Source organism: Scardinius erythrophthalmus (assembly GCF_964197995.2).
Source record: "Scardinius erythrophthalmus genome assembly, chromosome: 14".
Classification (NCBI taxonomy): Eukaryota; Metazoa; Chordata; class Actinopteri; order Cypriniformes; family Leuciscidae; genus Scardinius; species Scardinius erythrophthalmus.
The window spans coordinates 34,866,276-34,892,511 of NC_138234.1; the positions used below are offsets into that span (position 1 = coordinate 34,866,276).

The 26,236-nt window shown below is 37.5% G+C and overlaps 2 protein-coding genes across 2 annotated transcripts; both read left to right on the plus strand.

Moving 5' to 3' along the window:
* The first annotated feature begins 1,869 nt into the window (after nt 1-1,869).
* LOC308701817 (uncharacterized protein) lies at nt 1,870-3,088 on the plus strand. Its single transcript, XM_081384258.1, has 2 exons — nt 1,870-2,018; nt 2,182-3,088. Exon 2 carries the CDS (start codon nt 2,311-2,313, stop codon nt 2,953-2,955), a length of 645 nt encoding a protein of 214 aa, XP_081240384.1. The 5' UTR covers nt 1,870-2,018; nt 2,182-2,310; the 3' UTR covers nt 2,956-3,088.
* Nucleotides 3,089-16,388: 13,300 nt separating this feature from the next.
* Nucleotides 16,389-26,152, plus strand: alpi.1 (alkaline phosphatase, intestinal, tandem duplicate 1). The gene is made up of 11 exons (XM_081383984.1): nt 16,389-16,524; nt 16,777-16,896; nt 20,369-20,484; nt 20,806-20,980; nt 22,333-22,505; nt 22,749-22,883; nt 22,966-23,041; nt 23,115-23,249; nt 23,338-23,529; nt 24,317-24,433; nt 25,625-26,152. The coding sequence occupies exons 1-11, from the start codon at nt 16,437-16,439 to the stop codon at nt 25,894-25,896; spliced, it is 1,599 nt and encodes a 532-aa protein (XP_081240110.1). The 5' UTR covers nt 16,389-16,436; the 3' UTR covers nt 25,897-26,152.
* Nucleotides 26,153-26,236: the final 84 nt, after the last annotated feature.

A 26,236-nucleotide genomic window follows, 5' to 3' on the forward strand; every position in this document is an offset into this window, starting at 1 on the left:
CTTTGCTTTTGTATTCAGCACTGTATACATGCTTGCCAACTGAAGGTTCATGAGATGCAACTTTGAGCTATTTCAGAGAACTGGTTTCTAATTGGTTGATCTACATTCTCTTCATTAGTGAAAGTCAAGATTTACCTGCACAATTCATCAATTCATGGCACATTTACAAAAAGTCTACTAGAAATGTGTAGAAAATATGCTTGACAGTTATTGACAACTAGATCAAGCAGCAACATGGCATTAGCAACTGATAATGTAGGAAACCACAGACAATTGTACATAATCAATTGCATGAATGTACCAAAGCAATCGCAACTTGTTCAAAAGAATGAGAAACTGCTTTTATGATGCGCACAAGTGGAGGTCGAACAAGTAGTTTTGAGAATTTCATTTCTGATCTGAGAAATGCTCCCAAACAACCTTGATAACCGTGTCCCTGATAACTGTTTATAGTCATATACTGGCCACCAGACTTAGAAATTATATGTGCATTCATTCAAGTGTGACAGAATTGATAACCTTGTGTACACCCGGTAACTAAACCCTCTGGTAAACATTCCTTTAACAGTTTTGACCAGCACATTTCAGCACAGTTTGTTTAAATCTGTCACAATGTAATACAGATTTACAAAGAGGCTATCAAATGAATGAAGGAATGTTAGCCAATCATTAAGAGATCATTTACAAATAAGTCTTAAAGGTATACCAACACAAAAAAATAGTTATATCAATTTCTCTCATTTAATAGAAAACAATCAAATATCAACCTTTACAAATCTTGACTTTTAATCATAACCATGCCCCCATGTGTAAGACTAGCACTATTGTTTCTGTCTTCCCAAAACTGCTAGTGTTAAACATAATTAGAGCTTTCCAAAGAAGCATTCATTATCCGCTCCCTCCAGCTGCTTTTCTCAAGACTTATTGCCATCTGTGGAAAGGTCAGCTCACGCTTGTCTTCTTTACTCATAGCTGCCACTGTTATACTTCCTGTCTTTAATTAACTCTCATGTATATCACATTACAGAGCCAGTGCCATAAATGTTGTACCTGATGGTTGAAAATTCCCTTTGCAGTGTTCCTATATTATATTATATTATATTATATTATATTATATTATATTATATTATATTATATTATATTATATTATATTATATTATATTATATTATATTATACTAGCAATGCAGTTCCACTGGAGTGGTTAAGTTTTGTGGTTAAGGGTAATAATACCTGTGTGGGTGCTTTGGGTTTACATATCTTTGGACTGTGTTATATAACTATATTGATAGTTCATGATTTGCAATATCTATTAGTCATAAAAAAAGTTTGTTTTGTTTAAATTAGCGCATTATCAGTTTCTTCTCATGTCGTGATTACCTGAAATTGACTGAAAACTGAAAGCAATTTCTCAGCAAAAAGGAAAGTCTCTCGTACACACACACTGTAGAAGAGATGTCGGACTAACGTAAAACGACTAATCAACAAGTTCGCCAACTACAGTTTTAATTTAATGACTTTAAAATTGTCCTGTGGTGTAACCATCTAGTAAAAAGTAATAACATATTTTCCTTACACCTTGAATACATGTGAGAGTACAAATATTAATAATTATTTTCAAAAAGGTTTTAAAGAATTTTTTATTAATTATTAATTCAGCATTATCATTCAGATTTTAAAGAGATGCACCACACGACCATATCGTGTATGTTCAGTTTTTATTTAGTTTTCATTGTGTTTTGTTTGCCTGTTTTACCTAGTTTCCCAGTTTGTTTGATTGATGATCCCGTCCACCTGTTGTCTTGGTAATTAACTCATTAGCTCTTTTGTTTGCTCTGTGTATATAAACCCACAGTTTGAGTTACTGTAGTTCCCTGTGTGGTGTTATTTGCATTAAGGGTAGTTGTGATTCTGTTTATCCTGCATGCTCCCATTGTTGATTAAAGGACTCTTTGCTTACCTCTGGCTCATGCATGTGAGACTTCCCGTGACAGAATACCAGACCAATACAGAAAAGAAGGTTAGTGTTTATTTATTTTATTTTTTTCACCCATGGACCTGCAATGACCCATGTACAACTCCTGTGCCTGGAGCAGGGTTCACTGGAAGACCATACGAGGGACTTTCTAAACATGTTTTTCGCACTACCCTGACCGTTTGCTCTGTGTTTTTACCACGCTAAGGTACGCCTTCCAGGGAAAGGTCCTCGAGACAACTTCACCGCATTCGTGGACTGGGTGCTGGTGAACAACAACTCGCCGTTCACCATCTGCACTTCAAAGGACTGCACTTCTGCACCTTCACCCCGCTAGATGGAGTGGATGCCTGAGCCCACCACAGACACGGAGCCAGAGCCTTTCATGGACAACAAGAACTATTTGAGCTATACCCCACGCCTGAGCCTGAGCCCAGCGGTACATCTGACCAGGTCTGACGAGAACATGGAATGGATCCCTACCCACACTCCTGCCACTGATGGAGAGCTTCTGCTGGCCTCTGACTGTGATTTGGAGGTATTTCTCCTGCCTTCGCTGGTCCCGCCCAGCTTAGATCTTCCTGTGTCCCCAGAGTTCCCTCCCAACCTCCCTCTCCCACCTCCTCTGTCTAAGCCAGCCAGTTCCCCAGCCCTGCCTCGGCATGAGGATTCTCCATCTCCACTCCTGCCACCGAGCTCCGGCCTCCGCCTTGACCCTCCGACCCATCGGTTATACGCCTTGGCTTCATGCTCCCTCATCTCCATCGTGGCCCCTCATCCCTCCGGATCCAACTTGGTCAGGCGTCACCCTGGATCTGCCACAGGATTCCTGGCTTCTGGCTATGCCTCTACCCTCCATACCTTCAGCCCCACCAGGCTCCGCCTTTCCCCCAGCTTCGCCATTGTCCTCCATTGCTCCGGCTGCACAGTGGTCTTCCGGGTCCCCGCTTCCGCCTCGCTCCCATGTCCTAACTACATGTGACGCGACGCCGCGACACGCGATAAAAGTTTTTTTTCCATGTTAATCAGAGTGTTTGTCCTAACCAGCCTCGACGGCAACACGCGACGATTCTATTTTAGAAACGGTTTCTATATTTCTGACGTCACGCTGGAACAACAAACACAAAGTGTGGCGATGATGATCTCAGGTGCTGTTTATGTGCTTTATTTAATGTTAAAAGCGTGTAATGTGACTTTGAATATCGTTTAGTGCTCCAGCTTTGTAGCTGTAAAATCAACAGTGGATAATTCACCTCAGACCTTGAAATTAAACAAATGGAAACAAGAACGTTCAAACTGTGAACAAACAAGTGTATTCTTGTAAAGTCTATTGACAAAGATTGTTTTAGTAATTTCATGTATTTTTAATCATGTTTAAAAGGTGTAATATTTGTGAATTTGATTATGTATTTATCCATTTTCTCACGAGTGCCGTCAAGATTACTCTCTGGTGCTGTGCACTTGCCACGAGAGCTCGGCCACATGCATCTCGTAGTTGCGTCGCATCTGGTGTGGACAAGCAAAATGCTTGTTGCTGGAAACTTATCGCGTCTGGTGGTTAGGCTCCACCTTGGCTCTCCGGACCTGCGGTGTCTGTGGCTCTGTGTCTCCTCAGCTCCATCTGGCTCACCACCACGACTGGCTCCATCGCAGGAGATCGCATTTCTGGTCCCTCATCCCAGGCCTCCACCATGGCTCCTCCCTCCTGCGACGGAGCCTTGGATCATCGGTCTGGCTGTGGCCTGGGTCCCTGCCTGGCTACTCCTGCTCCTGGCTCCTCCCACCCTCCACTCCCCCATGGACTAGTTTACCTGTCTCTGTTTGTTTACACCCCTCTCCAGCTCCACGTCCTCCACCAGAGCCCCTCCCTCCTCAGATGGGCTCTTTACGGCACGAGGACGGGCCTTCCGGGAGGGGGAGCTACTGCAACGACAGCGACTGCAACGACAGCGACTTAACTATTGATTCACACTGCAGTCTAGTGATTGACCATTTTTTCTGTGGTCGTGGTTCCAGTAGTAATTTTATCAGTGTCAATACATTGGGAAACAAAAGCAACTAGTTCTGAGATTAATTAACTTTCCAAATTTGGTTTAAAGCCAAACAGAATATGAAAATTGGAGAGAAAAAAAAAAAATCATAATTTATGATGCAATTAACTACTCATCTCATAAAGCACTGTGAATAACGTAACTGAATGAAAAATATAACACACCTGATTATAAGTTTCATAATGCTTCCAAGGAGTGTCCGTGAAGAAAAATAAATAAATAATAATATTTCATATAGTTTGAAATGTTTTGTATTCATGTTGATTTCATATGATTTTGAAAAACTTTGATACCATTTTCAAGAAAAGTTGAATGTCATGTGGTGTAATCATCAAGTATCTTAAGTTCTGTACATACTTTAATTGAATACATAATACAGTCTTTTTGTAGCCTTTAAAAATGTTAATAAATATCATCAGTATCATAAATATCAATATTCTTTCATCGAAAATATAATTTTTCATTGAAAATATCATTTTGGGCAGTCGCACCACTTGACATATTACCTTGTCATAAAAAGGTCAACTTATCTAATATTTTAATCATTATTGAATTTCTGTTTTATTATTTTTATTATAATCATTTTTTTTCCTGCATTTTGGTTGCATCACATAACCCATTTGGCGCACAAACGTTTTGACAAATTTTTTTGTAGAAAAAATTTCAGAAATGGTAATGAATATATATATATATATATATATATATATATATATATATATATATATATTCATTACAATTTCTGAAATTTTTTCTACAAAAAAATTTGTCAAAACGTTTGATATATATATATATATATATATATATAAATATATATATATATATATATATATATATATATATATATATATATATATAGGGGAGCGCGGGGCACAACCTAACGCGGGGCTAGTTGTAACACGCTTGTTTTAAATACTTCCGCACATGCTTGGTTGATGAAACTGTGTATTTACTAGTTGCCATATCAACACTATATAGAAAAAAAAAAATTCCGCCAAAATTATTATTTTTTTGGAAGATATCCATAGACATTTATTAAACCATAGCAAAAGTAAATTTCTTAGTTAAGTTCATTTTTCATCTCTATTTTTTGTGCTTATTTAAAATAAGACAAATCTGATATTATTTTAATCTCTAAGATGTTATTTAACAGTTGAGATAGTTAGTAAATGCTTCGCTAACTAGCAGAAAACACTAGCAGGGTTTAAATCCCAGTTGTGCAGGCGGGGGCCTCAATAAAGACAGAGTCAATGTTCAGAAATGTCTAATTATTTATTTGTTTTGAACTATGTTGTATAGCTGTGTTTTCATGTGTTCGTAGTCAAAACTCAAAAATGAGTTTATATTTAATTATTAAAAATTGCCATTATTTTATATGAAAAAGTTTTTTAATTGTATTTTATTTAGAAAATATTTTAGTTTGTTTTGTATATTTTTTTTTATTAGATCAGATAACATTTTAAGCTGTCAAATGGTCATGTTACAATGTGCCCCACACATGTTACAATGTACCCCACCTATGGGGCATGTTGTCACATTTCACTTCCATTCTTTCGGGGTATATCAAGAAAAAAGTATATACTGTATTAATAAAACAAAAACACATAATTGTAGTAGACATGTGGGAAATTAATGTGGGAAAAAATAAATACTCTAAACCATAAGTAGATTTACACAAACTGAGAAAGTCAAAAAGCATTACTTTGTTCCCCGCTCTCCCCTATATATATATATATATACTCATTCATAAATTATAAACATATAGTCATCATAGAAGATGTTTATAAAAGTCATTGTGGAGTGGATTTTTTTATTTTTTGTTTTTTTGTTTCAGAACCAAAGCAAAAGATCCAGTAACATTTCCTACTTTGTAATATCATCATGGTCACCCTAAAAGTTAAAGCTCACTGGAAACAAGCAAACATTATGTTCCGCTGAAGTGGCATTATATTTATATCCAGAATTGTGCCAGGAATGTGGTTCAACTGTCTGCAGTTGCACATTCATGTATATTTAACAAATGCTCTGCCTCCTCTACCCATAACTCGTAGTGCCTTGGCCTTATTTTGAGGCCCCATGTCTGGGTAACACCTGTAGGGCAGAGGGCTCCCTTATGAAGGATGTTTGTAGATGCAGTCAAGTCTGAGGTTTGCCTTCCTGACTCCAGCACGTCTGGCTATGGAAATAAACACGTGGCTGACCCCCAGGCCTTAGTACTCAGGCACTTGCCTCATGGTGTGGTCACTGTTAGACTGTGCAGAAACAAAACACTCAAGCCCTGCTGGGTGGTAGTTTAGGCAGCTGGTAGGGGAAGAGACTACCAACAGAGTTAACGTGTCTTCTCAATGGTAGCCACAGACCTCAATTGTACCAGAATGTTAAGGTCCCGATATACTCGTGGCAAAGTTATTTTCTGTGTCTTCGTTTACGGGGGAAAAGAAGTTTGAAATACATTTGCAGCGATATACTGTTAACGAATATCCTTATGTAATGTGCTGCATAATTTCCTTTCAATAAACAACAAGGACCCTATTTTAATGATCTGAAACGCAAGTATCAATCGCGAAACGCAAGTAACTTTGTGGGCGGGTCTTGGCGCTGTTGCTATTATACCAGCGGGATAAATGACTCTTGCGCCCAACGCAAATCTAAAAGGGGTTGGTCTGAAGTAGCTTCATTACTCATAGGTGTGGTTTGGGCGTAACGTGAAATAAACCAATCAGAGCGTCATCTCACATTCCCTTTAAGAGCAGGCGCGCTTGTTCCATGGCGGATTACTATTATAACGGCGGATTTGCCAGTCGCACACCAGGAGCGGTTCACAGCCGAGGAGACCGACGTTCTCGTCAGGGCCGTAAAACACAGAGAAGTGACATTGGGGATGGAGAAACACACCCAAATTAGCTTCGGTTAAACAGGCGTATAATAATTTGGGTAAATGTGTAAGCTAGATGTATGCCTATTTATTCACATCTTCATGGACACCACAATGATTTCCCTCGTGTGTTAATATTTTTCCTTGTAATAATGTATGGTTTTCTAAAAATGAAAACTGCTGCGTCTGTGTGCAGATGAGAGAAGCAAAGTGTATGCTGTTGTGCACACGCTACATTGATCATGGCCAAGCATGCGCCCTTAAAATAGCATCTGAACGCGCCACTAAAACGCACCACTGACTTTAGACGAGGTTTTTCCTGGTCAGTGGTGGAATTGTTTTCTGAAACTGCAAAATATCACCAGGGAACGTTTGCGCCAGAACACGCCTCCTCTTTTCGCTGACCGCCCCCGGGAGAGCAAGTTCATTCCCTAATTTACCGGCGTGCGTCTGTGGAGGGAAAAGTCCGCTGTGCGTCGGGTGCAAAACAGGAATGACACATGCGTCGGTGTACAAAGTCAATTGCGCTTGGTGCAAGATAGGGCCCCAAAACTGACAGTGAGAAAACAGCAGTTAAGAAAGCATGTGGATATGTTTGCACCAGCTCTGCAATTTGGCACTCTAGTCAAGTCACGTCACGTTTATTATATTGCACTTTATACAATAGATTGGCTTAAAGCAGCAGCTTTACAGTATTAAACATGAAGAAACAGTGTCAGTGTCTCTTTCGGTTAGAATTACAACTTAAGTTTCTTCTTAAAATCAGCTTTCCCTATGTGTATGTCTCTCTTCTCCCCGACATCGATGGACTGAACGAATCAAAGAAATTCCAAGCCAAAGAAGGCGGAGCCTCAGAGCCACACCTACCTATTACATCATCACCATGGACGAATCGTACTTTACCAGCCGGAGCGAGCATTTACTGAAAGATTTTATTCGAAATTACATCAAACCAGTTCATTTTTCAATTCAGCTTGAAGTATTTCAGGGCCTTTAGGCTTATTATAAAGATCCTTCTTGATCTCTGCACCGCTTTTGATACTGTCAATCACAACCTCTTACTCAACCGACTTGAAACTTGTTTTAACCTGGTTTAAATCTTATCTCTCTGATCTCTGCCGGTTTGTTTTTATGAGTGGTTTCAGGTCTGAAATTGGCTCTGTCACTACTGGTGTCCCGCTGGGTTTAATTTTAGGCCCTTTGCTTTTTAGCATTTATACATTTCCTCTTGGATTGCTCTTAAGATCACTTGGCCTTAATTATCACTTTTATGCAGATGATACTCAGATTTATATCCACTCTAAACCTGGTCAAAATGTGGATGTTTCTTTTCTCTCACATTGTATTTCTGAGATAAAAATATTGATGATCCAAAACAATGTGTATCTTAATAGTGATAAGACTGAGGTCTTGCTTACTGGCTCTCCTGTCAGCTTCGTAAAGCTGGTTCACTAATGTTAAACGTAGATGGCTCAGTTTTGGCGGTCCAAACTCAATAAAAAAACATTAGGAGTTATATCCGAGTTTGTCTTTTGACCCACATGTGCAATATACTGTTAACATCTCAGTCCTTTTTTCACTTCGCCCTATGCTATCTTTCCCTGCACTGAAAGGCTTATCAATACTTTTGTTTTTTTTGTCATTTGCGCTCCTCTCAAGCTGGTCTTTTGGCAGTTCCACACACACGTTTCTCATATTAAAGATGCACATAATCTAAGCATTTTTAAATCCGACCCAAAAACTTTCTTGATGGTTTTAATTATTTTGTATTCCAGTGTGTTCTTTTGTTTTTTGTATTTCTATCTATTTATTTAGATCTATCTATCTATTTCTTTCTTTTTATTGTGTAAAGTGCCTTGAGAAGCTGCTTTAAAGGTGCTATAAGTTTATTATTATTATTATTATTATAAACCACAACTTCACAGGGCTAATTGCAAAAAAATATAATGATATTGATAACAAATGTATTCCTCCACCAAGAAATATAGAGACAATTCAACAAAGTGGTTGCATAACAATTCGTTTTATAAAATTATTTGTATCTAATAACAGGAGTATAAAAAGTTACAGTTAAAGGTATAGCGTAGGATTTTTAATTCCGGGTGGATCACTGATACTATTGGTCCTCCTAATTGTCAATCATTCTGGTGAATCAATCAAACTTTTCAAAAAGTGGAGAGGGCGGGTCTTATCTAAAATTCGGAAAGATCCTCCGCTATACCTTTAACAAAAGTAAGTTAAACTCAATATCAATATTTCATTTCTTAATACCCATTCCAGTTCATGTTGAGCACAAATCATCAGTGCATAATTTATTAATATTATTATTATTATTTTTAAAATTTTCATCAGTTTTCTAGCAGAAATCACAAATCTATACGGAGAACTGGAAAATTGTGAGGGAATGCAAAGTTTATCATAAATACAGAGTACATTTCTAAGATCTTAGGCCTGGTTTCACAGACAAGGCTTAGATTAAGTCAGGACTACAACAGAAATAAATCATTACTGGTGTGCATCTTGAGACAAAACAATGGCAGTGACATACAGTATTTTAAGATATGCTTTCAGTTAAAACAGCTCAAACATGCATTTTAGTCTGAGACTAGCTAAAGCCTTGTCTGTGAAACCAGGGGTTAGTGTTTTAAACAAAATTATTATTTTTATTGTGGACAACCATGTTATTGACCGCCTGCATTTCTTGTTGACATTATCTGGAACCATGCTTTCCGAAATATCACTGGACCTGGAATTCAAAGCTGGAAATAGTGTGTAAGGAAACCAGATCATAAACCATTAAACAAAAAAAAAAAAGTATCTTTCTCAAATCTTTATGAGTGATATAGACAAGACTGCGCCAATCTGCTTACTTTTCAAAACTGAACACAGATGTTGCTCCAATCTGTAAGAGAGGGGAGTTGGTTTACATTTAAGTTTGGATGTTCATGATTTCAGATGCAGGGAGTGCTGTTTTTTCTTAGCATAAAACGGAATGCTTAAGGGGCTAGTAAAGCTATTTTACGTCAGCCATTTATTGCTCTGACGCTATTTAGAGGTCAGAAAGTTTGCCAGCTATTGTTTGGTGTTTTGTAGAGGATGGGTCACAACAGGCTGTTCGCGTGTAACTGCTGTTTTTGCTATACTGCAGTTTCATGTTTGTGTATCGAAAGTATGACATTATGCACAAACATTACATATTTACAGAATCAACTAGTCAGTGGGTTGTGCCTTAAACACGTCTTGTTTAGGAACACATCCACCAGACACCAATCAGATGAGTTTCTGAAGTAATATTATGGACGCTACTGTATGTGCAACCCTTCAGAAACTGACAGATAATAAAGCAAGAGTCATATCTAGTCATTTAGGCTCTGGAAACTCAATGGTACTGCTGTTAAGTTCTGCTCCTTTTCTCCAATGAAGTGCTCTACCAGATGTAAAGAGTTTCTTGTTTACTGGAAACTCACTTCCATTGCTATTCTGAGATTTCAATTCACATAAATGTCATGATGTCATAGTACATTTTGATTATCCATATGGATTTGTGCTCTTGTCTTGTATTGTTATTTCTGAGATGATGACTAAATGGATCAGAGATCTTTTCGGGTCATGTGTGAAAGTTAAGGACTATTAAAGACATTTATCAGTGTCGGTTACTCGTGGTGTTCCACAGGGGTCAGCGCTGGGTCCGCTTTAATTTATTATATACATTATTAACTCTTGGTCATATTTTTCATACTCATGGCATTGGATTACATTTTTTACACAGTTGAATATATCCACAAAACTATTCCTTTTCTTCTTCTTTGTGCTTTATATGTAGATTTTTCTGATTTTTTTCTTGAATTTCTTAAACTCACCCTGAACTCTTGTAAGTATTGATTCACACTGCCGTTTAGTGATTGATCAGTTGTCTAGTGGCCATGACTAAGGAAGTATTTTTCTCATTTTCTCCACTGGCATTTCAAAACATTCCTGTTCTAGTTTTGAAATAAATTAACTTTACAAGTGTATTAGGTAATGAACTACTACTACTGATGTAATTTAATTGAAAATACATGAAACTATTGACTTGATTATAAGTCTTTCACAACGCTTCATGGGTGTGTCCACAAAAAAAAATCTTTTTCAAGAATCTACACATGCGTAGTTTTTACAAATGTACTTTTGAGTTCATGTTTACCAATTTCAAGAAAAGTTAAATTAAACTAAATGACGTTAAAATTGAGTACACATAATTGAATAAATCATAAAGTGTATTCTTAATCTAAATCATAATTTATGATTAATTTTGGGGTCGTACCACATGACATTTTACACCCTGAACTAATTGTCATAAAAAGCACAAATTGTATCTTATATTAAAGGGGGGGTGAAATGCTACTTCATGCATACTGAGTTTTTTACACTGGTAAAGAGTTGGATTCCCATGCTAAACATGGACAAAGTTTCAAAAACTAAGTTGTACGTTTGAAAGAGTATTTTTGTTACAAGTTTCGGAAAGTTTTTTTCGAGTATGGCTCTGTCTTACGTAAGAGAGGGCGGAATTTCCTTATATGGGTCCTAAGGGCACTTCTCCGGTAAGATCGCGGGCGCGCGCGCACTCGTAGACCAGAGCAAGAGAGTGAAAGCAGTTCGCCATCGAAGCGCCCTGCCCGGCTTTGGGAAGTCAATGTCACCAAAGAAGTGTGTTTTTGGTTGCCAGGGCAAGACAACCCTGCACAGATTCCCAAAGAACCCAGCGTTAAGGGACCAGTGGATGGAGTTTGTTTTCCTAAACATAAACGGAGTTGTTTAAGACAATTGTTCCCTGCATTTCGACGATGATTGTTTTATAAACAAAGCCCAGATCGTCTAATGCTTAAGGATCGAGCAGTCACAATGATAAAGGTTCGCGGTCGTGCGTTGGAACGGTGAGTAAAACCATAGACATAATATACATAGACGCCCTATTGGCCGCTTTGGAACGTTGCTGCGATACGTCAACGCGTCCGCCATTTTGTGGAGGGCAAGACTGCGCTGTAATCAAATGCAAGTAAACTGCTGAGCTGCGGTTTTTCTGTATAAAAACCAAAAAAAATTACATTTATCAACCGATTTCGGTGGTTTGTATGTGGTGTACAAAAAAAGTTCCATCTGTAGTTAGTTAAACTCTCGATAGATAGACTTATAATATATATATATATTTTTTTTTAATAAGGAATGGCGAAAGCTCTGGCTTGTCATGTATTTAGCTTTTCATTCTTGGATAAGAATTGTGAACACCCCCATACTGAGATATAATTTAATTTTCACATTAAATTAAATAAAGTTTTCTTATTGTGGGAAAAGCATATTCTGTCATTGACCCGATTTTAGCAATAACAAAGATAACTGATGGATCATTTATGGTAATATGATATGGTACAACTACAGTGCAATGCAAATAGTAAATATAAGATAAAGTGAGAGGTAGGCTAATAGTAAATAGTTTAGTCAATAAAATAAACAAACAGTATACAGTAAATAAAATAGTAATGAAAAGTATAATTATATAATATCATAAGTACTAATATAATAATAATAATAATATATTGATAATAGCATATAGTTTATGTATACTATAATAATAGCAGTAGAATATGAAATATCAATTACAGAATATAGACAATAAAAAATAATAGGTTAAATAGTTACTATGAATAGTAAAATAATTTGACAGCATAACTATAATAGATTGATAATTGTAAGTGGTATATTATTATAATAACAATAATAAATAATGTAAATTTATACATTTTAAAATATTATTACATAGGCTATATAAAATAAAATGACGCAACCCTGTCTCTTTTTGTTAAATTTCAGTTTTTAAAAGGTATAAGAAGCTATACAAATCAAGAAATAAAGTAAACGATCCAGTCAAACATACAGCAGGCTACACTGTTATAATAGCCTAAATATATTAAGTTATGAAACTTCACTTTGCCCTCAGCCAAAACAATCTGCCAAGGAACAAATTATAGATTAATGAAACCAAAGATCGCCCGTTAGATAAACACAAGACGAATTATTCTCACTAGACTGACAGCGACGAACGTCAGAACTCAGAAGCGGTGTACGACAGGCACTATAGCCGAGGCAAGGCTGTTCTCGGCGGGGTACATGAGCGCTGAACGCCCGCGGGGATCGCTGGATCTCACAACTCCGAAACCGTCAGATAACATTTTTAAAAAGGCGCTATCTTTATAAATAAACCACAGATTTGAGCTTTAAACAACTACATTGTCGACTGAAAAACTCTTAAAACTACATTTCGTGACACAATAACAGTAGTATTTTTAAATTTCGTGGCCTTTCTCCTCTGATAATAAAAATAGTAAATGAAATGCAACCAGAAACAAATTTTCAGTTTTGCTTGAGAAAGGTAATTCCCTGAGACCTGTTTTCAATTGTGTGGCGATTTGTAAAGCCCCAAGCAGCACAAGAAATAGGCATTTTTCTCAATTCTCGTTATGAGAGGTATGGGAAAGTTGCCCTCCGCAGTATGGCGGCGCCGTTGACGTACGATCCAGCGGCCAATAGGGCGTCTATGTATATTATGTCTATGAGTAAAACTGTTGAACAAATGTCTCTCTGTGTTGTTAGCTCGGCGCGTTAGCACAGCTTTAGCTTCGCCCACACGGCCCGCCCCCAGCCGCTCGTTTTTTTCCGGAAAGACTCGGTACAGCCAATCTTTCAATTAAAAATATAATAAAACAAAAGACTTTTTGGAGATATGAAGGATGCAATATTACTCTATAGGTACTCAAGATTAACAGGAGATTGAGTGAAAATGAGCATTTCACCCCCCCTTTAAGAGATTTATTAATTTTTCACATAAGAGTGCTATTTTAGTATCATTGAGATACTACTGTAGTTTAAGTAATATTTTAATCTAGTTTTTATTGTATCATTTGTATTTTAGTTAACTAAATGAAAATAAGAAATGTTGCCTTGGTACCTACCTAAAAGTTAACTACATTATATATATATATATATATATATATATATATATATATATATATATATATATAATTGATGTCATTGACCCACATATTATTAACAGTCTGCAAATGTCTATATAAGTTTATATGTAATAGTTATACGAAATAGTATGCATAGTAGTGCAATAATGAAGTTTTTTACCAACTGTTGCATTCTCCAACACTGCATTTACCACCGTTCTTGTATCCAAAACAGATGTATAGTCTCTGTTTAGTTAAGGTTTTTGGATAACACTTCCAGTGTAAAGTCTTTGGGAAAATATTAGAAGGAGAATGGAAAATAGTTCAACAGAGCTTGAGCTGGTTTTAGTCTTACCGCAACTCATTATTAGCTTAATCTCAAGTTCAGCCCTTAGGAGCAGTGCCTACCATAACAATGGCCTGGCGTGTCCCGGCTAGCCGAGGATTGAGTTCCCCGCTCAGATTTTGGTACGTGCAGTGTGGTCACACATCATGTGAGGCCTCAGTGAAAGAACGGTTCATATTTCCGCTTTTATTAGCGGCTTGATTTGCCACAAATGAGTGTGGAGTCCGCAGTGCACTTCTTGTCCAGCCGATACAGATGAGATGCTCTTTAGGCCTCATTAACAGTGTTGCAGAGCTGAGCCTTTCTGGATTTAAACTCAACGTTCCTGGACTTCGTTGTCTTGCGTTTTCCCCCCCTCTCCTCTCTGTTTAACTCTGTCTCTCTCTATTTTTACAACATTAATTCTCCACTACCTCATTGAAGAAAAATGCTGCTTACGTTTATTTCCCACAAAACAATCCAAGGGTGCAGAGTTAGTCAGCAAACCATCAATTACTAAAGTAAAATCACTGTAACGCATGGACTTAAATTGGTTTATTGTTTACATAAAACAACAGTGACAGCAGTCAAATAAAAGACACCATTGTTCAATAAATAGCTACATTTATTCATAAGAATAATTATAGGTAGTGTGTATGACCAAACTCCATATATAAATACAATATATATATAAATACTATGTATATATATATAGTGGTAGTGTTAATTGTTATTTTTTTTAAATGTCTGCAATCTTAAATTATCTTCACGTTATATAAATAAAATCTAGTAAAAAATTATTTTAACATACTTTTGGCTCTTTAAGCCATTATAAAACAGCCCATATACACATAGCCTATGTGATCACACATCTATATAAATATCTATATAAATCTATATAAATATACTATCTATATACCTCTATATTCTGTAATGACGTTGCTCTGCAACTGTGAACAGCTACACACTGCTTGCATGTACATCGCATTATAACAAGTTCTTCCTCGTCTTGACTTGTTTGGGACAGACTGAGCGCTGTATTTTTCCTTCATGCTTCATTGTTGCGTATGTAAATATGAATGTGAAATACTGATACAGTCAACAGTTAGAGATCTGACTGACACCCTTTTGGAAAAGAAGTGCACTTTAGCATACTTTTAAAAAGTGTACTTAGTAGGGAAATAATTTACCTTACTTAAGTGTGAACTGAATGTAATGTTTTCAGTTATGTACAAATAAATGAAAATGTATTAGTTAAAATTTTAATTAAATGCAATTAACTTTAGAATGTTTTTGATCCACATCTTTATGTGTCATTTTATAATTCTTTGAAATATGGTTAAAGTGTACTGCCAAATGCACTCTAACTACACGTTTGTAATGATTAAGTACATTCAAAATACATTAAATTTAAATGTGATATTAAATAACACAAGACTTTACATGTGCTTTATGACAGTCACACATCAAAATAAGTCTTTAAAGCAGGACGAAACATAATTAAAACAATGATTTGTAATTTAAAGTAAAACTTTATAGAAAAACTATGATATTATTACAAAGCGCACTATTTAAGTGTACTTATAGTCATTGAAGTGTAATCTGCCTTTTATTTTATATATATATATATATATAATATTATCTGCAAACATACAGTTTTTAACTTATACACTTATAATATTTGAAGTGTGCATTCAATATAATTAAGCACACTTCTTTTTGCACTAAGGTCAACACGATTTTGACATTTCAGGGCCAATGTTACATCAGTCGCCTAGTACGAAACCTTACAAGAACTGGTGTGCGTGACGTTTCTCACACCCTGGATTCATTTTCCAAGTCATAATGACAACAACACAAAAAAGCAGTATGGTTTGAGTGCCAAAACTGAACGCCGCCGATTAACCAATGTATGAAAAACACACATTACTGCAATTTGCCACATCAAAGGGGCCGTTCGTCTTCCTAGAGGACAGCTGGGAAAAGGAAAGGAAGAAAAGAAACAAGGAAGGGCAGTCTTCTAAAACAAAAACGGCGGATTTGTGAGAGAGGTCGAGGGGCTTCCTGGCCCTGTGTGGTCCCGCACCGTCAGCACGAGCCTATGAGCTGTCTGGGGCCCCGGCGTGACACACACCCTGGGTTTAAAAAGCAGGGGCTGGAGGTTTGCTGGAGACACTCCTTTCCAACGCCGAGGTGCACTGAAGTCTCTCCGTTTCTCCTCGTCTCGGGATGTGTGTGGTTTATAGCCGGGCCCCCGGGGTGCTGCTCCTTTTGGCCCTCCTCCTCCTGAACACCAGCTGCAGCGCTGAGCCCGTGGGTAAGACACAGCGCTCCTATTGTCCACACTGCTAAAATTAGCGCTCGGTGGGTAGCCAGGTAATGATGTCCACGCTCGGCTCGTGGGTGTTTCGCATGTAGGTGTGTGGGCTGAATCTGGATCCTCAAGAGCTGGTGTTTGGGTGGCTCGGGTCTTGTCAGGGCAGGTTTGCGGTGGAGTTACTGCCTCAGACCAACACTATTTCTGAGAAGGAGAAGTTGTTTAAAGCGTCATGTTTGTTCTGGTATGTAGATGAATGGGAGAAGGAACCGGTGTACTGGAACGATCAGGCCAGGAGGACGCTTCAGACGGCCCTCACGCTGCCACTGCGAGCGCACCGCGCCAAGAACACCATCCTCTTCCTCGGCGATGGTGAGTTAGCAACACAACTTAACACAGTTGATCGGCCCATCAAACTACACTTCTTATTACAACAGTACAATTTCTAAGTATTTTTTTTTTTTGAGATTTGAAATACACTAAGCCTTCAATATCATATTTTAATTATATATATATATATATATATATATAACTTAGTGCTTGGCAACGATTAATTGATCCAAAATAAAAGTTTGTGTTCACATAATATATGTGTGTGTACTGTGTCTAATTATTTTGCATATATATAAATACACACACATGCATGTATATTTTTAAGAAAAATGTGTTATTTATATATATAAAATATATATATTTATATATAATATACATTCTATATAAATGTACAGTATATACATGCAAATATTTCTTAAATATATACATGCATATGTGTGTATTTATATATACTAAATAATTAGACACAGTACACACACATATATTATGTAAACACAAACTTTTATTTTGGATGTGATTAATCGTTGCCCAGCTCTAATACACACACTTTAGCATAAGAAGTACAGAAATAATATACTTTAAAATTATATACTTAAGTGATGAAGTAACTGGAAAAAAATTAATTGCAATGAAAATGTATTATAGTTCAAATTTATATTAATGCAATAGTTCACTTAAAGGGTAACTCTTGCCAAAATGCAATCTAGGGTTTTTTTTTTTTTTTTTTTTTTTTGTGAATCTACTCGAGGCAAACTTTCACTTAAAAGCATAATTAGGAGGGAAACGCCACTTTTAAGTTTGACCGTATTTTTGTTTTCGGTCAAATTGCCTTTTGAATGGGAGTGAATGGGGCACGACTATGATAGCATCAAAAATCGCTATTTTTAAAACACTAAGAAGGCTCGACACAACATGAAACTGTGCTCTCAGTATCACAAGGGGCTCTACACATGAACTCCAGCATTGAGAACAGTGTTTGTGTTCACAGAGTTTACTAAAGAGAAAGATTTTGAACAACTCACTGTCTCTGTGTCCGCTGCATTTTGACAGTCAAAAATAGTCGATCTCCGTAACAGGGAGGAGAATAAAGATGGAAAGCTCCTAAAGCTTAGTTCCATATAAATTCACGGATAATTTGTTGTTTTGTCGTTAGTGAAAATCAATATTGACCTTGTGTTTGAAAAATGATCCTCATATAAGAAGCAATACTAAAATTCAGAGTCAGTGCATTCGCATTCAGAGATCGATTATTTTTGACTGTCAAAATGGCGGCGGACACAGAGACAGTGAGTTGTTCAAAATCTTTCTTTTTAGTAAACTCTGTACACACACAATGTTCTCAATGCTGGAGTTCATGTGTAGAGCCCACAAAAAAAACACAAAAATAGCGATTTTTGATGCTATCATAGTCGTGCCCCATTCACTCCCATTCACAAGGCAATTCCGAAAACGAAAATACGGTCAAACTTAAAAGTGGCGTTTCCATCCTAATTATGCTTTTAAACTAAAGTTCACCTCGGGTAGATTCACAAAAAGACCCTAGGTTGCATTTTGGCGAGAGTTATCCTTTAAAGGTGCACTGTGTAATGTTTAGCAGCATCTAGTGGTGAGGTTACAAATTGCAACCAACAGAAGTTACGGTGGCCGACAGGAAGGTGCCAGTTGAACACTGAGGTTTCTTTACAAAGATAAATTAAGAAATTAGGTTTACTTTATTGTTCAGTAAAACAATATGTTATTGCGAATATTATTGTTACTTGTTCATCATTGTGTCAGTGTTTTATTCGCTAACTTTAGCTAGCTTCTTTGCACGAAGAACAACATAGTGACAAATGTGTCACTATTAGCTATTAGCGGTGTGTGTAGACAGAAATGGCTCATTCTAAGGTAATATAAACACAACGGTTCATGTAAGGTCTTTATACACCACTGAAAACATAATTATGTATATTATATTGCATTTCTGTCTACAGATCCTCCTAAACATTACACAATGCACCTGTAAGAGTGCTTTTTTACCCAATAGAGCTTAATTACATCTTTATATGTAATTTCACAATTACTTTGAAAAATAGCACTGACAAGCATTTATGGCAAACTAAAATATACTTTAATGTCATTTCAATTGAAACTTGTGTCATATTTGAATATATTAGTAGTTTCACATTTGTAATGAGGAAGATGCAATTAAGTACATTTCAAATATATTAGCTTTATATGTGATATTGAATAATAAAATGATAATCAAATATTTTACATGTGCTTTAGTCAACACATCAAAATAGAGTACATTTTAAAGCATATTAAAAGATTTTTAAAGTCCCCCTGTGGTGAAAATCCAGTTTTTAATGTTGTTTATATGTCTATGTGGGGTTTTTAATCTGCTTTAAGACAAACCATGTGTAAATTCATAAGTCGACAGCATTGCTGAGTATTTTCTCATTAAAACTGCAGTGAACCAAAGACAGTCTCAAAAACACGCTTTGAAATCGCTGGTGTTTCTGACGTCACAAACTACCTTGTAACCAATCAGATCAACATGTAATCGTCAACCAGTGGATCTCTGAGCTGAGTGAGTGAGTGGAGGCGGGGCTCATTTGAATTAATAAGCTAAATGAATAAGCCTCAGGCTGAAGGAAAGGCAAATCCACACCTGTACAGTAGAGGGCGCCGCTCAAACTGACCTTTCAGCTGTGCTGCCATTCTGGACTGAAGGAGAAGAAAGATCAACACTCTTACTTCAGCAATAAAAACAACAAAAATAAACAAATGTGATGTTTATGTAGTCATTGTGTAGTCATTGGTTAATAAAGTGAGATTAAATACATAAAGTATATCTGTGTTATATAACATGTAATTATTGCAGATTTGTGTAATATTCTGAGTTTGAGTTTCACTGTTTTCCTTCATTTTGAGGAATACTGAATGTGTTTTGTGCAAGTGAGATGAGTAAATGTTCACATTTAGTCCACTAGATCTACAATTACATCATGTTCACACACAACAACTCTGCACTTACTCACGATTCCTCTCAACTTGAGGACAGGAGAGTGGTCAGTCCATACATGGGGAAACAAAATAACCTGCATACTTATTTGAAAAAGTAACTCAGATATCGTGTTATTTTAAAAGTAATGCGTTACTTTACAAGTTACTTGAAAAAAGTAATCCGATTACGTAACTTGCGGTACTTAGCGTGCTTCTAAATTGTGAAGTACTCTACACTAAGGGTTTATAACTGCTTTATCTGTATGACAATTATCACACTGCTCTCTTGAATACTTGATTCATTGACACGTTTATGTTTTATTTGGCAAGTAGCTGCATAGTAAGTTTGATAATGTGCACCTGTTGGGGTTTGTTTTGCGATAATGATTGGTTGACTGTGTATTACGCGCATACCTGTTGCTTCTTACCCCATATTTTACTGCAGAGTTTATGAATGGTTTCGGGCTCAGGGTCAAGCTGTGATATTATGTGTGACAGCAGACTGTGTGTGTTCATCCTTCAGGGATGGGTGTGTCCACGGTCTCAGCCGCCCGTATACTGCGGGGTCAGATGGACGGACGCTCGGGGGAGGAGACTGTTTTGGCCATGGATACGTTTCCATATGTCGCCCTGTCAAAGGTCTAACGATTCTCATTTCCCACACTATATGCTAATCAGCCGAATTGATCATTAGTGTTATGCAAGACAAAGCCATGTTTTGGTTATGATTGCATTTTTAATTTTCCATATTGAGATTATTGGTAATCATAAAAAATACAAACACCACCTTTAATAGCAAACAAAGCAAAAATCCTGAGGAATTCAGATAGCTATGCCCCTGAGAACACACATGAGGGAGAGGGAATGATGGACTGAGGAGATTTGTTTATCTAGTTATGAACAGCAGTCTGTTTTTAACGCTATACTTATTTAAAGTTATGTGATGTGTTTCCAAAACAGACGTATAGTGTTGACAAGCAAGTGGCGGACAGTGCCAGCACAGCGACGGCGTACCACTGCGGTGTGAAGGCCAATGCCAAGACGGTGGGCTTGAGTGCCAAAGCCGTGGCCTATGAGTGCAACACAACATTTGGCAATGAGGTTTTCTCAGTGTTGCATCGTGCCAAAACACAAGGTAAGCTATTTTCCATTTAGCCTCACTATCACAATGTTGTTGGTTGTTCTTAAAGGGATAGTTCACCCAAAAATAGTGCACAAGTCATATGGACTGTTTTGTCTTGTCTTGTCTTGTATTTTATCACTTAAAACTCATCTTTCATCACCAAAATTTAAACGTTTTATTTTCCTGTGATTTTTTTTTTTTAAATTCATGCATTAAAGGTGCTCTAAGCGATGTTGGGTGACGTCACTTCTTGTTGACGTTCAAAGTATTGTCAAATAAAACGGAGGCTAGCTCGACCCTCCCTCTTTCTCATCTGGTCCCCTCCCCCTCCCTTCCGTGCTTCCTGAAACAGTCATGAACCATTTAGAAAAACCAAACTGGATTTACCCTCCTGTCCATCAAAAATAGAGCCGCCTGAATGTCCCTTCTGCCGGCAGAGTTCTCGCCACCTTTTGAATGCTTTTCTGATGTAAATTCGGGACTTTGCGCGTTCCTTCTCCTTTTCCCTCTTCTTTGTTTATTTGTTCATCGGAACGTCGTCTCTTTGGTCGTGTGTATTTAGTACTTAAATAATTTAAAGAAAAAAACTTAAAGAATTTTTTACGTTAGTCGTTGTCGTTGTCTAGGACATCTCTTCTCTCTCCTCCACACCTTCATGTGCACGCGCACTAACCCCCCAACCCCCAACCCCCACCCCCCAATCATTCTTGTCGGTTATTGGCTGGAACACTGTTTGTTATGTTTCGTGGTCCAGGCTGGGCCAGTTTGTTTTTCTTGCCGTTTGTGGAGCCTGGGCTGTCTACAGAGACCTCGTTTATTTACTGTGTGTTCAGGGGACAGGCGGCTAGCGGATAGTGAGGAGATGTTTGCTGTGTGTGACAAAAAATGTTTTGGCCTAAAAAACGCGTGACATTGCTTAGAGCACCTTTAAAATAGCTTGAATGTAATTATACACCCTTGCCACAAACTCTTAAAAATGAAGGTTCCAAGAAGGGGTCCTAGAATAACCATTTTTGGTTCCCCAAAAGCAACTTTCAGTGAAAACTTCTCAAAATAACCTTTTTTTTTCTTAGTGTGAAGAACATTTTAATAGTCTAAAGAAGCTTTTGTGGAATGGAAAGGTTCCAGGACCAGGGATAATAAAGGTTCTTAATTTTGAACTATCCCAGACAGCAACATAGTGTCGGCTCAGATCCGGCCCACATCTGGTACATGTGGATTACACGCGTACCAGATGCGGGCCGGATCGGGGCGACACCATGTTGCACTCAGGGATAGATGCCAATAAAGAAGCTTTATTTTGAAGAGTGCAGATTGCCTTACTCATGCGGGATGTGATGGTGTGTGGTTGTGTGTATATCAAGGAAAGTCTGTGGGTATTGTGACCACCACCAGAGTCCAGCACGCTTCACCCGCCGCGGCCTACGCCCACTCCGTGAGCCGCAGCTGGTACAGCGACGCAGACGTGCCCTCCTCCGCCCGCCGCCAGGGCTGCTCCGACATCGCCACGCAGCTCGTGACCAACACCGACATAGATGTGAGCCCCAGTGTTTCATGTTAGCTTGTTTTGAGCATGTAGAATAGCTAGCAATCAGTAGCTTGACTGTTATTTAACTACTTCAAATTATTATTAGCTTGCAGCTTGGCAACCTAAAGGTTCAAAGTAGCTTTTTCGACAATCTAGTGACTTAAATGCACAATGGCATCATTTAAATACCAAATGCATCAGTGAAATAACTAAACGTCTTTAGTAAATGTCATTTATTTGTCTCTGTTGTAGGTAATTCTTGGCGGTGGCCGCATGTACATGACACCCAAGGGTACGCCTGATCCAGAATACCCCTCTTCATCCTCTCGCAAAGGGGATCGCAAAGACAAAAGGAACCTCATTGACGTTTGGCTAAATGCTCGTAAGGTATCGCCTAGAAATCAATTTATCCCAGCACAACTTGTGATTGTAAACCCCTGCTACAATCTTTATCTGTTTTGTTTGTAAGGGAAGGAACGCCCAGTATGTTTGGAACAGAGAGCAGCTTAATGCGGTGGATGTTAAAACAACAGACTGCCTGATGGGTAATGCCAGTTCACAAGGATTCTGCGTTGTCAGTCTGCCACGAAGATATTCTCATTCATTTTTCTCATTTAGGTCTGTTTGAACCCAAAGATATGAAATTTGAAGTGTTTAGGAATCGCACCCGTGACCCCTCTATTGTGGACATGACAGAGAAAGCCATTCAGATCCTCAGCAAGAATCCTAAAGGGTTTTTTCTCTTTGTGGAAGATGAGTATTTATCACTTGCTGTGGTGTTACTGCTTTATCAAGTTATTCTGTGAATTAACAGTGAAACACATCTCCATTTGTGTTTTACGAGGTAGAATAGACCATGGACACCATGATGGGGTTGCCAAGCTTGCTCTGACTGAAACCATCATGTTTGACCGGGCGATTCAGAGAGCGTCTGAGCTGACCAGCGAATCGGACACTCTCACTGTTGTCACTGCAGATCATTCCCATGTCTTCACTTTTGGTGGAAACACTCCCCGAGGGAACCCTATTTTTGGTAGCTTACTTCCTGTCTTTGCATTCAAATAATGACAATGTTAAGAAAGGTGTACTAACATGACCTACTAATTTAGTCAAAAGATCCTCCCTATATTTCACTTTATTTGGGCTTTCAGCCTTTGGTTAGCAAGCTAACTGATTAACCTACTAGCTTAGCATATTCATATTTTGCATTTTTAGTGGATTTTATGGTACTATATTATATTTAGGCAGTAGTTATAATCCATTAATTCACTTTTTGAGCATAAACCTGAATTTCCAACTTAAATTATTTCATATGCAATTTTATATGAAATTTCCAAAACATGTTCCAAAACTGTGATAAAATAAAAGCCATAAATCTAAAGAAGTTGTGTTCCAAATTTGAGGTTGATATCTCAAAAAATGAGCTTTCAGTAAGATTTTGTTTGTGTCACAGTACCAAACATTTCCACTAGATGAAATTTGTTTCATATTTTCAATGCAGTAATTTTTGACCACGATGAGTTCAAGTGACTATTTTTTTTCAAGCAAATTTAACCTTTTCAAATCATGTCTGTGATTTTTCTCATTTATTATTTGTGTGTGTGTGTGCGTGTGTGTGTGTTCACATAGCATATTTGCACCATTTGTACACATATTTCTACCATTCCGATTGAGAAATCTTTATTTTTAAACCAATACGTAAAGATTTTCCGAAGAGCACCAGAGGGTTAAACGTTTCAGTAGAAATTAGACATTAGGTTTGAGTTTAGATTTGACCCAAACGGCTTCTTGCACTTTTTTACTTGTTATTTGTCTTTCAGGCCTGGCACCCAAGAAGGCTGAGGATAGTCTTCCATTCACTAGTATCTTGTATGCTAACGGACCAGGATACAGTCACGTGAACGGAACAAGAGGAAACGTTTCAGCAGTGGATTATTGTAAGTGTTCACATAATTTAGTACCTGTACCCTCTTAAAAATAAAGGTTGTTGATTGGCATCTTTGGTTCCATGAACATTTAACATCCATGGAATCTTTCCATCCCACTACATGTTCTTGATAGTGGAAAAAGCTTCTTTAGATTGTTAAAAAGTTCTTTGCAGTAAGAAGAAATATATATTTTAAGAACCGATCACTGAAAGGTTTGGAAGCTTGTTTCCACCACAGAATAAAAAATTTAAAAGTTGATTGCGATTTTTTTATTATTTTTTTATCTCACAATTCTGACTTTGTTTTCTCAGAATTGGGAGTCTCTTACAATTCTGAGAAAAAAGTCAAAGTATCTCGCAATTTTTACTTTATAACTTGCAATTCTGAGGTTATATCTTGCAATTTGACCTTTATAACCCGCAATTGTGCGTTTATATTTCGCAATTTGAACTTTATCTTACAATTCGAACTTTATAATCGGCAAGTGTGAGTTTATATTTCGCAATTTGAACTTTATGTCTTGCAATTCAAACTTTATAACTTGCGATTCCGAGTTTATATCTCACAATTCAGACTTTATAACTCGCAATTGTAAGTTTATATCTTGCGAGTTAGAATTCAGAAGATGTGAATTCTATAGAAGATTGAATAGAAGTCAGAATTGTGGGATATATGCTGCGTTAATGCCATGCCGTAATTACCGTGACATTATACACAGAGCTGTTCACATCCTCAGACTCGGGATTATGGTTATCTATGGCAACACTATCAATGGCAGTATTAATCTGCAGCAGTCATGTGGTACAGAGGTCATGTGGTACAGAGATCAGGTGGCACAGAGGTCATGTGGTACAGAGATCATGTGGTACAGAGGTCAGGTGGTACAAGTCGGAGCTCTCAGGAAATTCCCAGTTTACAAGTTGTAAAGTTCTGCAAGGATGTGAGTGCTTTTTACAAGCCGGAATCTCGTAATTACGGTAAATTCTACATCTGTGGACGCTAAACTCTCAATTCTGAGTGAAAAGTCGCAATGAAGTCATTATTACTTTTATTTTTTTATTCCATGACGGTAACAAGCTTCCATAGAAAGGTTCTTTGGGGAACCAAAAATGCTTCTTCTATGGCTACAAAAACATTTTTACGAGTGTATATATAAATGTATATATGCAACTATCATAGATTATCTTATTCTGCTTGTAGTTGATGAAGAGTACATGCAACAAGCTGCGGTTCCTTTAGAATCAGAGACACACGGAGGGGAAGATGTGGCTATCTACGCCAAAGGCCCGATGGCTCACCTCTTTCATGGGGTCAAGGAGCAGAATTACGTGGCCCACGCCATGGCGTACGCAGCATGCCTGGAGCCGTACACCAACTGCCCCCTGGGTCTTCATGACTCCGGTGGCTGTGGAAACACTCTCTCAGGGCTTCTTATCGCACTAACCGCTGGGTTTTGGCTTGTCGCAAGATGACAGACTCCATTACATGAGCGAATGAGGCCCCGGGACTCTTTTGGGCTTTTTCGGAGACGTATAACCCAAATTGTTTATATTGAAGTTTGGTTCTCTGCAGATGTGCAATGCTGTGTATATAAATGTAAAAAGTTTTTTCCTTTTTTTTTTTACATTTATTTTATAACCAGACTTTTTTTTTGTATATATTGCACAATGGAAAGCTCTTTTGCACTGTGATTATACATTTCAAACATGTGACATCAATAAACTTTCTAAAAGAAAACACTAGTCATTTTGTCGGTGTTATCAATTAAACAGCACTTTCATAATTGCTGTCGTATAAATTGAAAGTGATTAA